Source organism: Nerophis lumbriciformis, linkage group LG28 (assembly GCF_033978685.3).
Source record: "Nerophis lumbriciformis linkage group LG28, RoL_Nlum_v2.1, whole genome shotgun sequence".
NCBI lineage: Eukaryota > Metazoa > Chordata > Actinopteri > Syngnathiformes > Syngnathidae > Nerophis > Nerophis lumbriciformis.
In genome coordinates, this window is record NC_084575.2 from 29100567 (window position 1) to 29115566 (window position 15000).

The 15000-nt window shown below is 42.3% G+C and overlaps 1 protein-coding gene across 2 annotated transcripts in view; it reads left to right on the forward strand.

Annotated features, from left to right (window-relative positions):
* The window catches only part of sox13 (SRY-box transcription factor 13), a 101143-nt gene that overhangs the window by 72029 nt on the left and 14114 nt on the right, over positions 1-15000 (forward strand). The window contains exons 5-9 of one of the 2 annotated variants that reach the window (XM_061924011.1): positions 304-372; positions 452-566; positions 8845-8909; positions 12361-12526; positions 13057-13187. In XM_061924011.1, the coding sequence (XP_061779995.1) occupies positions 304-372; positions 452-566; positions 8845-8909; positions 12361-12526; positions 13057-13187 (546 nt within the window). The remainder of the gene's footprint in view (positions 1-303; positions 373-451; positions 567-8844; positions 8910-12360; positions 12527-13056; positions 13188-15000) is intronic. The other variant, XM_061924012.1, reaches the window with a different exon arrangement.

Sequence of the window (15000 nt, forward strand, 5' to 3'; positions counted from 1 at the left end):
GTACCGAAACGGTTCAATACAAATACACGTACCGTTACACCCTTATTAAACGTACATAACATTACATATAAGTATACTACAAAAATAAATATGTTTTTGTGAATGAACTGTAATAAAAAAAAAATAAAATCATACATTGTATTTTTATATATACTGTACATATGCACACGGCAGTGAAAGCCCTTGCAAAGGTCCTGATTAGGGTCCTAATCCTGTTCAATAATGCCGTGCACACTAATCGCTGTGTGACACATACAATGCCATATGTGTGCGTGTGTAACAATCACATGTATTGTGTCTCAGATTGCCAAACAGCAGCAGCAGCTGATCCAGCAGCAGCACAAGATCAACCTTCTTCAGCAGCAGATTCAGGTCAGCTCACGCACAATCTGTCTCTTTCGGGTCAACTTAGACCTGTCATTTACGTCGGATTTGTCCTACCTCGACCCAGCAGGTAAACATGCCCTACGTAATGATTCCAGCGTTCCACCCCAACGCCCAGTCACTTGCAGTCCCCTCTGACACACCGATGGGTTTGCCACTTCAACCTATCCCGTGCAAACCAGGTGAGCCATCTTATCGCGCATGTTACTAAGCATTTTTCTGGGGGGGGGGGGCTTAAAATTAGGGCTGTCAAAACAAGTTAACTCATGTGATTAATCACAAACATAATATTCAATTAATCATTACATATACAGATTCAATTACTAGGGATGTAAATTTGATTCGATTCGATTCGCATTGCAATACATAGTTTACGATGCGATTTGATTTAGTGTATTGTGAATTGTATTTATATAGCGCTTTTCTCTAGTGACTCAAAGCGCTTTACATAGTGAAACTCATTACCTACATTTTTAAGCTGCAATTAAACCAGTGTGGGTGGCACTGGGAGCAGGTGGGTAAAGTGTCTTGTCCAAGGACACAACAGTAGTGACTAGGATGGCGGAAGCGGGGATCGAACCGAGAACCCTCAAGTTGCTGGCACAGCCGCGGGGGCGCAATTTGAACCGTTCCACCATCCACACACTACGCTCACCCTGAACATTCAAGCCAAAGTGTTTCCGGCTTTCAAAATGTTCCAAATTACCAGGCATTACGGCTTTTAAACACCACTGTTTTTTCCCTTTTTTCTTTTGACTATTTCCCCCAATTCTTTCATCCGATTTCAACCGTTTCACCATTAGAGTGTTCCTCTTAGGTTTGGTTGATATCAGCACTTCAATCATCAACAATTATAACATCTGAGTAATGGACATTGAAACAGTGTAAGTCTGACTTGGTAGGATATGTACAGCGAGCAGTAAACATAGTGAGCTCAGAAAGCATAAGAACAAGTATATACATTTGATTATTTACAATACGAGGAGGTGGGATGTGGTGGGGGGAGGATGTTAGTCTAGGGTTGTAGTTGCCTGGAGGTGTTCTTTTAGTGCGGTTTTGAAGGAGGGTAGAGATGCACTTTCTTTTACACCTGTTGGGAGTGCATTTCATATTGATGTGGCATAGAACTTTGTGGACTTGGAGAAGGCATTCGACCGTGTACCCCGGGAAGTCCTGTGGGGAGTGCTCAGAGAGTATGGAGTAACGGACTGTCTTATTGTGGCAGTTCGCTCCCTGTATAATCAGTGCCAGAGCTTGGTCCGCATTGCCGGCAGTAAGTCGGACACGTTTCCAGTGAGGGTTGGACTCCGCCAAGGCTGCCCTTGGTCACCGATTCTGTTCATAACCTTTATGGACAGAATTTCTAGACGCAGTCAGGGCGTTGAGGGGATCTGGTTTGGTGGCTGCAGGATTAGGTCTCTGCTATTTGCAGATGATGTGGTCCTGATGGCTTCCTCTGGCCAAGATCTTCAGCTCTCGCTGGATCGGTTCGCAGCCGAGTGTGAAGCGACTGGGATGGGAATCAGCACCTCCAAGTCCGAGTCCATGGTTCTCTCCCGGAAAAGGGTGGAGTGCCATCTCCGGGTTGGGGAGGAGATCTTGCCCCAAGTGGAGGAGTTCAAGTACCTCGGAGTCTTGTTCACGAGTGGGGGAAGAGTGGATCGTGAGATCGACAGGCGGATCGGTGCGGCATCTTCAGTAATGCGGACGCTGTATCGATCCGTTGTGGTGAAGAAGGAGCTGAGCCGGAAGGCAAAGCTCTCGATTTACCGGTCGATCTACGTTCCCATCCTCACCTATGGTCATGAGCTTTGGGTCATGACGGAAAGGACAAGATCACGGGTACAAGCGGCCGAAATGAGTTTCCTCCGCCGAGTGGCGGGGCTCTCCCTTAGAGATAGGGTGAGAAGCTCTGTCATTCGGGGGGAGCTCAAAGTAAAACCGCTGCTCCTCCACATCGAGAGGAGCCAGATGAGGTGGTTCGGGCATCTGGTCAGGATGCCACCCGAACGCCTCCCTAGGAAGGTGTTTCGGGCACGTCCGACCGGTAGGAGGCCACGGGGAAGACCCAGGACACGTTGGGAAGACTATCTCTCCCGGCTGGCCTGGGAACGCCTCGGGATCCCCCGGGAGGAGCTGGACGAAGTGGCTGGGGAGAGGGAAGTCTGGGCTTCCCTGCTTAAGCTGCTGCCCCCGCGACCCGACCTCGGATAAGCGGAAGAAGATGGATGGGTGGCATAGAAGGAGAATGAGTTAAGACCTTTGTTAGATCGGAATGTGGGTTTAACGTGGTTTGTGGAGCTCCCTTTGGTGTTGTGGTTATGGCGGTCATTTACGTTATGGAAGTAGTTTGACGTGTACTTCGGTATCAGGGAGGTGTAGCAAATTTTATAGACTAGGCTCAGTGCAAGTTGTTTTACTCTTGGCATGAACTTTTCCCTATTAAAACTAAATGGGAAATATACAAACCTCTTCATATCCCACATTTCTCCTCCAATTTAAACTATTCCACCATTCATACACTCCAATCATCCTGGACATTTAAGCATTTCAGTTCGAATCGCACGTTTCCCCGGCTTGCGCATATGGCATTTACACGCAATTTCTACCAGAATCGCACAGATTCTAGTTATGTATTCTAGTTATATATATTGTTGTGTCCTTTGCACATCAAATACAGGGCAGACATCTGAGGTGAAGCAACGGCGAGCTAAGGCTAGGCTACCCAGTGGCTGTGCTAGCTTCAATGGAGCACTGTGTTGGAATGAATGAATGAAACTTTCATTAGTAGATTGCACAGTACAGTACATATTCCGTACAATTGACCACTAAATGGTAACACCCCAATAAGTTTTTCAACTTGTTTAAGTCGGGGTCCACGTTAATCAATTAATGGACCCCCCATTAAGTCCCCATTTTGCCTGTTTCTCCTCTTTTGTTCCCATTTTTCAAATTTGTGCACCCAGTGGTTTCGACTTTCTCTAATAACCCACTTGTAGAGGTTCCCACCTTACACACACATTTTGGATGAGCGATTGATCACTAAGCACAAATAAACATTTAATCTTATTTTCTCCTCGTCCTTGTGGTTGACTGCTAATGTGGACCATATCCAAAATTGCCACTGTGTGTGCCTGTTTGTTTCTCAGCATATCGTCAATAGTGGCGCAACGACCAGTTATCGATTTGGGATTGCTGTACAATATCAAAATGTGCACCCTCAGGAACTGCAGTAAGTGTGCAGTGTATGTAGAAACCCCGTTTCCATATGAGTAAATATAAACGGAATACAATGATTTGCAAATCATTTTCAACCCATATTCAGTTGAATATGCTACAAAGACAACATATTTGATGTTCAAACTGATAAACATTTTTTTTTGTGCAAATAATCATTAACTTTAGAATTTGATGCCAGCAACACGTGACAAAGAAGTTGGGAAAGGTGGCAATAAATACTGATAAAGTTGAGGAATGCTCATCAAACACTTATTTGGAACATCCCACAGGTGTGCAGGCTATTTGGGAACAGGTGGGTGCCATGATTAGGTATAAAAACAGCTTCCCAAAAAATGCTCAGTCTTTCATAAGAAAGGATGGGGCAAGGTACACCCCTTTGTCCACAACTGCGTGAGCAAATAGTCAAACAGTTTAAGAACAACGTTTCTCAAAGTGCAATTGCAAGAAATTTAGGGATTTCAACATCTACGGGCCATAATATCATCAAAAGTTTCAGAGAATCTGGAGAAATCACTCCACGTAAGCGGCATGGCCGGAAACCACCATTGAATGACCGTGACCTTCGATCCCTCAGACGGCACTGTATCAAAAACCGACATCAATCTCTAAAGGATATCACCACATGGGTTCAGGAACACTTCAGAAAACCACTGTCACTAAATACAGTTTGTCGCTACATCTGTAAGTGCAAGTTAAAGCTCTACTCTGCAAAGCGAAAGCCATTTATCAACAACATCCAGAAATGCCGCCGGCTTCTCTGGGCCCAAGATGGACTGATGCAAAGTGGAAAAGTGTTCTGTGGTCTGACGAGTCCACATTTCAAATTGGTTTTGGAAATATTCGACATCGTGTCATCCGGACCAAAGGGGAAGCGAACCATCCAGATTGTTATCGACGCAAAGTTCAAAAGCCAGCATCTGTGATGGTATGGGGGTGTATTAGTGCCCAAGGCATGGGTAACTTACACATCTGTGAAGGCACCATTAATGCTGAAAGGTACATACAGGTATTGGAACAACATATGCTGCCATCTATGCGCCGTCTTTTTCATGGACGCCCCTGCTTATTTCAGCAAGACAATGCAAAGCCATATTCAGCACGTGTTACAACAGCGTGGCTTCGTAAAAAAAGAGTGCGAGTACTTTCCTGGCTCGCCTGCAGTCCAGACCTGTCTCCCATCGAAAATGTGTGGTGCATTATGAAGCGTAAAATACGACAGCGGAGACCCCGGACTGTTGAACGACTGAAGCTCTACATAAAACAAGAATGGGAAAGAATTCCACTTTCAAAAGCTTCAACAATTAGTTTCCTCAGTTCCCAATCGTTTATTGAGTGTTGTTAAAAGTAAAGGTGATGTAACACAGTGGTGAACATGCCCTTTCCCAACTACTTTGGCACGTGTTGCAGCCATGAAATTCTAAGTTAATTATTATTTGCAAAAAAAAAATAAAGTTTATGAGTTTGAACATCAAATATCTTGTCTTTGTAGTGCATTCAATTGAATATGGGTTGAAAAGGATTTGCAAATCATTGTATTCCGTTTATATTTACATCTAACACAGTTTCCCAACTCATATGGAAACGGGGTTTGTACACCGAATACAGTACATGTTGATGTGTACTGACGGAAGTATTCCAATTGAGACGGTCTGTTTTTTGTATAGTTAATAATACCTGCAAGATAGCTTCTGTCATGCAAAAATGTCAACTCTTTCAAGTCCTTTTTTGAGGGAAGAATGCGCACTGATTGTGACTGACAAAGGGCCAGAAATCTTGTTGCTGCCTTTGATCCAAATCTTGAACATCCTCTCACTCAAGTATTTTAATAACACATAAGCCGTAAAATGACATTTCTGCTGCCAGGCATATTTGTGCACTTCAATCCAAGGTCTGTTTGGTGAAAAACTTTAAGGGCATCTGTTGGACACAGTTCGGAGGTAATCAAGGGCACAAGTCACAAAGCATCAATTACAAAAAAAAAGTAAAGACTATGACCTTGTCTTCTCGGTCCTTTCAAATTGTTTAAATAGCCCGTCATTTGGGTTTTTGGTTATTTAACAGTAACCTTACAGTACAGTGCATGACGTGTTTTCAAGTTTTATAAAGAAGTGAAGTTAAGACTTTGAAGTTAATTTTGAGCTCTGTAGATGGACGCTCAATCTTTAGTGTCATGCCACTGTATCTTCGCACGTGTAACGTTACAAACCTTTTCTTCAATGTGTCGCCTAGTTGCAATTGTATTACAAAAAAAAAAAAAAGTAAAATTAGCTGACTTTAATTTAATTCCAGACTTTTATAGTCACAGTATAGGCATTAGTTGAATGTAGCGTGTCAATAATAGGGTTGGGAAATTAACTGTAACTCACAATATTGCATTATTACAATATCTATTGATAAAACAGAGATTATGCAATATTTGTTGTATTGGAGGGGGTGATTTTTCTGCATGAAATGTATAATATTACAAAAAATAAACACTGTAGTACATCAAAGTTTAACCATATTTTGACCTATGATGCTATAAAGTTTTAGAGTTTTAGAGTGTTACAATGCACCTGGTCTGCCAGGGAATTGAATAAAAAAGCCGTAATGATTAGTGTTGCCAATTTAGCGACTTCAATCAGAGCTGCTTGGAGACTGTAATTAAAAATACGACTAGCAACAAATCTTGTGGAGGCTTTTGTGAACTCTGATAGAAAAGTGCCACCCGCCTGGACCAGCCCCTGCTTCAATTTCACCGGGGACTCAAACATGGGTCGTCTGAATCGGCATGCAAGAGTGCCAGGCAATGAACTATCAACTCAATGTTCAGTGGCAGGGCTATTCAACTAACGGCCCGGGAATGAGTCCATGCCAACCTCTGAGTTCAGTTCAAAATATTTTAGCAAACATTTAAAATTTAGAAAATATTAGACCCTGCGAGTTCAAAGTTAAATAATGAGATGAGCCCTCACACTAGAGCCCTAAATTGGCACTAGTGTGAGAATGTGAGTGTGAATGTTGTCTGTGTTGGCCCTGCGATGAGGTGGCAACTTGTCCAAGGTGCAGCTGAGATAGGCTGCAGCACCCCCCACGACCCACGAAAGGGTCAAGCGGTAGGAAATGGATGGATGGCTTGGCCGCAAAAAGAATATTGAGAAGCAGTGTTGGGACTAACGCGTTACAAAGTAACGTGTTACTGTAACGCCGTTAGTTTCGGCGGTAACTAGTAATCTAACGCGTTATTTTTTATATTCAGTAACTCAGTTACCGTTACTACATCATGCGTTACTGCGGTTTTTTTTAGGTTATTTTTTATGTAGTATCGGCTAGAAACTGAGGATCTGATCGTGTTTTATGGCAGCGAGGCAATGACATGCTTCTGATTCTTCCTCTGCACTCTCTGTGTGTGTGTGTGTGTGTGGGTGAGGGGAGGGGAGGGGAGGGGGGTGCGCAATACAACGTAAACCGTTGGCCAACAAAAAAGTAACCACAGAACACTATACGACCATACGGTATAGTGTTCTGTGGTTACTTTTTGGTTGGCCAAGCGGACGTGACGACAGGCTGCCTCACTCAGGTCCGCACGGACCTGGAGGGGCGTGCCTTAAATCCGGCTGGAAATCGGCAGAAATCTGGGAGAATGGTTGTCCCAGGGAGAGGCACTGAAATTCGGGAGGGTTGGCAAGTATGAGATATTCTCACTTCTTTTCTTTTGTCGAGCACAAAGAAAAGAACATTTTAGTTTAATGTAAGTTGTGTCTTGGATCAAAGATCCCGTCTACTGCCCAAAACAACAATTCAAATCTGCCTGGTTAGGCTCTGTGTATGTCACGTGTGCCTTCCTTAGGTGAAGCCAGCTTTACAGCTATGTTGTTGATTGATTGATTGCAACTTTTATTAGTAGATTGCACAGTACAGTACATATTCCGTACAATTGACCACTAAATGGTAACACCCCAATAAGTTTTTCAACTTGTTTAAGTCGGCGTCCACTGATTCATGATACAGATATATACTATCAAATATATACTAACATCATAATACAGTCATCACACAAGATAATCATCAGAGTATATACATCGAATTATTTACAATCCGGGATGTGGGATATCAACACTTCTGTCATCAACAATCAGCATCAACAATTGCATCATTAGAGAAATGGACATTGAAACAGTGTAGGACTGACTTGGTAGGATATGTATAGCAAGTAGTGGACACAGAGAGAGAGATCAGAAAGTTTAAGAAAAAAGGTCTACATTTGATTATTTACAATCCGAAGAGGTATTATGTGGAAAGGAGGGTGTTAGTTTAGGGTTGTAGTTGCCTGGAGGTGTTCTTTTAGTGCGGTTTTGAAGGAGGATAGAGATGCCCTTTATTTTACACCTGTTGGGAGTGGATTCCATATTGAAGTGGCATAGAAAGAGAATGAGTTAAGACCTTTGTTAGTTTGGAATCTGGGTTTAACGTGGTTAGTGTTAGTGTTAGTGTTATTATGCTGTTTGTTACTTATGTATGTTATGTTGCAGCTATTTAAAATAGTTTTGTCAGTTTGTTCTGGCCTGAAATAAATTGGCCCTTTGAAACATATCTTTGTCTTTGTGTGTTGTATGTAGACCACATTGCTTAGCAGAGTTCAGTGATGCAAATGTATGTCAAGTTGATCAACACATTGTATTATTCTCCAGTGCAATAACAGTACTGAAATGAAGACTAAAAGGGCATTAATGGGAGCTTTAAAAAAAAAAGTAGAAGAAGTAACTAAATAGTTACTTTTCACAGTAACACATTACTTTTTGGTGTAAGTAACTGAGTTAGTAACTGAGTTACTTTTGAAATAAAGTAACTAGTAACTGTAACTAGTTACTGGTTTTCAGTAACTAACCCAACACTGTTGAGAAGTGGACACCAATCACAGTCATAGTGTATGATGTAAAGATAAAAGGGTAAAATGTGTGAAAAGGTAGGTAAACACATACTTAACTTAGCATGGCAAGACATGACAAAGCAACTTAGCAAAATAAACACAAATTAATTTATAATCTCTAAACTAAAGCAGCTACCTCGTTAATATATTGCAGTGAGGCATGATGGGAACAAGGACGCAGAGGGGAATGCGAAACTAGCTTCTTAAAGCGCCACTACAATATGTTTTGCTATTCTTTTTTCATGTTTTTACCCACGTTTTGCTCACTGTTTGATGATTTATACTATTATTATCTGTTGTATCTTTTACAGCTGTGGACTATCCCATGCTGCTCCTGCCCAGCCCCTCCAAGAGTACCTGTGGTTCTATCCGACAGGTATATGACTGCATGTGGTGTGTGTTTTGTAGTATAAAGTAGTATGAAAAGTATTTAAACAATGACAGGAGCGGTTAGCGTTTTTTTTCTGTAAGCCTGTAAGGAGCACCATAACCACAAAAAATTAACACAGATGTCATTTATATTAAGATTTAAATGTTACCGATTGCATGTAAGAACTTTAAAAAGTAATTTGACCAGCCAGCAAGCTAGGCTCTACCAGTAATTTTGTTGTTGTTGAGAAGCTAAACGAACAGGGTTTGTCTGGTAAATGAAGTAGAGAGAGTGATTATAAACTGGAATTTCACATGTAATTATGAAAAATGGCGAGACCTATTTCAGGAATCTGACTGTTTAGAGCAAGGGTTGTCAAACGTCACCTGAAAGGGGAATCCCTAAACAAAGCCACGTGACTAAAAGGCACGCACTCTGCCCTATATTTTTGTGACAATCTAAAATACTTTATGACATTTTATGGCAGACTTGGTTGTTTCCTGATGGTCCTATTATTATAATGGCAAGATGAACTTATTATCTGCTAGTGCCAATAAAACATAGTACAGGTTTGATTCCTAGTAAGGGTTGCGCCAGTGTGATACAGCCACAGTCTTGTTTCTGTTGATAATTTTGTTATTTTGTCCTAAGAAATGCATTATTGAGCAATTAGTTTCACATGTATTCCAATTCCTCCAAAATGTAAATCCAACTAAATTAAAGTTTGAGTTCAATCATTTTGACAAGACAATCGGCTCTGCCAACAGTGTCTATGAAGGTTTCATTCATCCAGGTCATTGTAATCTCAGGGCGTTCAATCGATCGCAACTGGACTGTTTGGTTTGTCTTGGAAGACCTTTCGCCGCTCATCCGAGTAGGCTTCATCAGTTCGTGCTCATTTGTTTGCAACTGAATGGAATGCTGACGCGGGGGATTCCGATTATTTTGACTGGTAGTAGTCGATCCACAGCGTTCTGCCACACAATACCTCAATGCTAACCAGGGGAATTTACACTTCAACGACTGTCGTTGGCTTTGACAGTCGGATTGCTCGTTTGCATTAAAACAGGTGTTTTTCTCACTATTATAGGGTGCCCACGAACACCCTCCTAGTTTTTTGTAGTATAAATATTTGGGGTTTTGGTACCAACCGCTGGACTAGATCTGACCAATCTAAGTCTATGAGCACAAACCGATGAAGCCTACTGGGATGAGCGGCGAAACGTCTTCAAAGACAAACCAAATGTGTCACTTGTTTAATTTTCAGGGAGTTGGCAACCCTAGTAGCGATCGCCCTGTAAAAACGACTTCTAATGCATACACTACGCATAAGAACTAAGTCAATATTATTGAAAGGGCTCTGTTTGTGGTCTATTTAGCTATGTGAGTTGTTCTACTACATATCCAGACCAACTTTTCCTGTTATTTAGAGTTGTTTTTAATGCAATTGTCAGTGAGGGTTCACAACTTATGAACTTTTTCGGTGCAGTGGCGCTACATAGACTTTAACTAGCAAAACTACACCAAAATGAAATAGAACTAAACAAATAACATTTTAAATTTTCCTGAGGGGAAAAAAAACAACTCTTTTAGTAATAAAGACACGTATAAAACAAGCTGACAAATGCTGACCTGACATTTGTGGAAGTTGTGCGGTTTGGAGAAGTGAAGGGAATGTTTGAGCAAAAGTTGCATGAAGGAAGCTTGTGACCCCGCAGGAAACAATAAATATGAAGAATAAATAAATAAATAGAAGTAGAAGTCAAAGAGTCTTTCAAAGACTGAAGGAATCAATAAAGTATCCATCTATCTATCTATCTATCTATCTATCTATCTATCTATCTATCTATCTATCTATCTATCTATCTATCTATCTATCTATCTATCTATCTATCTATCTATAGGAATCAAATGAAATAAAATACCTAATATTTGAGCAGTAACGGTTACTGTTACAGTAACAGTAGATTCAAATGGATTCAGTGCAAAATGTGAGTAAGTAGCAGTGGCAGATCAGTTTGTGTTTGAGTCTGATGGCAGAGTGAAAAAACTGTTTTTTTGGCGGGAGGTTTTGGTCCAAATGGACATTTTTCTCCTGCCTGAGGGGAGTGAGTCGAATAGTTTGTGTCAATGGTGAAAAGGGTCGGCTGCGAATCGGCCTTCCCCCGAGTCCTGGAGGCATGCAGGTCCTGGAGAGATGGGAGGCTGACTACTTTCTCAACAGAGTGTAGGATTTGCTGCAGTCAGCTTGTATTCCCTGGCTGTGGCCACATGTTGGTGGAGGTGGTGAGGATGGACTCAATGATGGCCGTGTAGGACTGCAACAACATCTTTGTTGGCAGTTGGAGTTTCTCAGTTGTCACAGGAAGAACATCCTCTGCTGGGCCTTTTTGATGAGGGAGCGGATTCTTCGCTCCTACTTTAGGTCCTGGGTGATGGTCGAGCCCAGGAAGCGGAAGGACTCCAATATCTAGATGGGGGAATCTGTGGGGGTGTTTTCTGGGCGTTCAGTTCCCACCTGTATGACTGGTAGTTGGGAGGTTCAGACATTTATGTACAGGGACAAAAGCTTGGGGGAAAGTAAAAAGTACACACTTTTGAGAAGATGCGGTGCCAATGGACATGGTGTCCGACCGTCTTGCCTAGCTGCACATGCTGCTTCCGGCCTCTCGGGAAGTCAGTGATCCACCTGCAGGTGGAATCGGGAACATTGAGCTGGAAGAGCTTGTCCTGTAGAAGAGTTGGGAGAAAGGTGTTGAATGCATAGCTGAAGTCTATAAACAGGATTCTGACGTAGGTTCCCGGGGAGTCCAGATGCTGGGGAACAAAGTGGAGGGCCAGGTTTACTGCGTCATCTATAGACCTGTTGATTCTGTAGGCAAACTGCAGCTGTTCCAGGAGGGCTGCGGTGATGGTCTTCAGATGCGGGTAGGCCCAGGCACTCAAAGGACTTTACGACTGCTGAAGTCAGTGCCACTGGTGTCTAGTCGTTGAGTCCTGCGATCGGTGTCTATTTGGGGACAGGAACAACAGTGGAGGATTTGAAGCAAGGTGGCACATGGCATGACTCCAGGGAGGTGCTAAAGATGTCCGTGAAGACAGGAGTCAGCTCAGCCGCACGATATTTCAGGTTGGAAGGGAAAACATCATCAGGCCCGGGGGTTTTGCTCTGTTGTCAATTTTCAAACCGAACACACCCGGTGTTCAAAGTTTTGTGTCTTTTGTACAATTTGTCAGCATGTGTGTGTGAACTTTATTTACATTCTCGGTTCTCAACACAGGTAGATTACAAAAACTCACATCAACAAAAGGGTAGAAAAACAGACAAAAGGAATAGATACTACCAAGGGTGTGACAGAATACGCTCTGACATGCCCGATTAGCACCGCAGAGCTGGAATGCATACACATCCTCCTTAACGACTCAACGCACTTTTCTACTCTCACGCTGGGTTTAGGAAGCCGGTCAGCCCTTGAACCTGACATCCAAGCCCAAAGGGATGGAGATGAGAAAAGCACCGAGTCCACAGTGTCTGGAACTGGCATCCTTGACCATGAATGGCTCCTACAGACACAGGGATCGGCTAAGGGACTCATCCGATAGCCCGCCGCGATCTGCCCTCAGTGAGTTATGACGGCACTTAGTCAGCACCAAACAGTGATGTCTTAGGAGTCAAATTGTTCGTTTCATTTTGTCATGGATCATACAATTAAAATGTCTGTAACAGTCTTGTATAGACAAGTATATTGAGGTATTTTATATTGTCATTTCCTGAAAACCTCTTCCTACTAAAAGAAGAGTGACAAATATTCTTTAGAAACGAAGTTTTCCTAATAGTATCGACAAAATGATGTATCCGTATGACTTTTGACACTATTCTAAATATTTGTGACATCTAGCACCTTGATTTTACCTTACCTCAGTATCACTACTTCTATTAGTACGTTGCATTTCTCTTGAGCTATTACACGTGTTATGTTATGGTAGGGATCCCTTTTCAAATACTGAGAATGGTTACAGTATTGCAGGAAAAATGTCAAAATGCTATTTTCAATGAACATTTGCATAACTCATGAACTTGTGCCTATTTAGCCATGTTTTGCATGAATACATGAATTAATTCTCCTCTTCCCTTGTTGGATTTGTCCCAAAGATTTCCACAGGAATGGCGATGTGGTCACACAGGCCATCCATGATGCCCAGCAGCTGCTGAGAAGCCACAACACCGGTGTCCAAGAGAGGGGCAGAGACCGAGAAGCAGATAGGGAACAAAACAGAAAATTGGTAAGACAATCGCCAAATGTATTCTATTCCTTAATTTAGCTTTTAAAATGTCACTCAAAGTCAAGCTAAGTTGAGTTTATTTCTGTGGCGGGGTCAAACACGAAGGCTGTCAAGAACCATGTTCTTCATACACTTTGGCGAAGGAGGCACGAAAAAATCCCTTCCAAGGGAGAAATGTAGAACACAAATAGGGACGTAACAATTACCGTATTTTCCGCACTATAAGCCGCGCCTAAAAACCACAAATTTTCTCAAAAGCTGACAGTGCGGCTTATAACCCGGTGCGCCTTATATATGGATTAATATTAATATTCATTTTCATAAAGTTTAGGTCTCGCAACTACGGTAAACAGCCGCCATCTTTTTTCCCCGTAGAAGAGGAAGCGCTTCTTCTTCTATGGTAAGCAACCGCCAAGGTAAGCACCCGCCCCCATAGAAGAGGAAGCGCTTCTTCTTCTACTGTAAGCAACCACCCGCCCCCGTAGAAGAAGAAGCCCCCGGATATTGCGTTTCATTTCATTTGTGTGTTTACATCTGTAAAGACCACAAAATGGCTCCTATTAAGAGACACGCGTACAACGCAGAATTCAAACTCAAGGCAATAAGTCACGCAGTAGAACACGGAAATAGAGCAGCAGCGAGAGAATTGAACATAAATGAATCAATGGTGCGTAGGTAGAGGAAGCAACAAGATGACCTGCGCCACTAAGACAGGGAGACAGCGCCGGACGACATACGCCAACATCTGCCAGTGGATTGTAAATGCCTGGCGGATATATTGGTCTCAACTGTGGTCCGAGCTTTCCGGAAGGCAGGATTCACGGAACTGCTGGACAACAACAGCGACATTGACTCTGATGACTTCGACGAGACGGAGCCGGCCATTTTGGATGCCGTATTCGCCCAACTTTTTAATTCAGACACTGAAGAAGAATTCAAGGGATTTATGGATGAGGAATAATTTCAGAAAGTGAGCTTTAAATCTTTATTTTGTGTGTTGTGTGACATTAACGTTCGAGCAACGTTGAGTTATTGATGTTACTATTGCTCTGCACTAATTTGAGTGTTACTATTTTTGTGATTGCACATTTGCACATCACATTTTGGGGGTGAACAGAGTTGTTAGAACGCTGGTTTGTAATATATTATTAAAGTTTGACTGACCTATCTGACTGTTTTTTTGACATTCCCTTTAGCGCAGCGTAGGCGCGGCTTATAACCCGGGGCGGCTTATAGGTGGACAAAGTTTTGAAATATGCCATTCATTGAAGGTGCGGCTAATAACCCGGGGCGGCTTATAGTGCGGAAAATACGGTACCCCTATTAATGATAAACCATGGTAAAACTCCCGACAGTCGGTTTTGCTGTTTCAAATTCAAATGATCGTAAAACCACGATTGATAATGGCAATTCGATAAACTCACGGACTGGTGATATTGCTAGTGCGTCCTGATAGCTAGCGGCGTTAATTACTACCTAGCAGCTGGCGCGCCTAATCCCTTGCTGGAAACTAGCTGCTAACATGAATGCAAGACACATTAATGTCTTTCCCCATTACAAATGCCATACTCAAATCTAAACTTTTAACACTTTAAACTAGAGATGTCCACTAATGGCTTTTTTGCCGATGTCCGATATTCCGATATTTTCCAACTCTTAATTACCGATACCGATATCAACCGATACCGATATATACAGTCGTGGAATTAACACATTATTATGCTTAATTTTGTTGCGATGCCCCGCTGGATGCATTAAACAATTTAACAAGGTTTTCCAAAATAAATCAACTCAAGTTATGGAAAGAAATGCC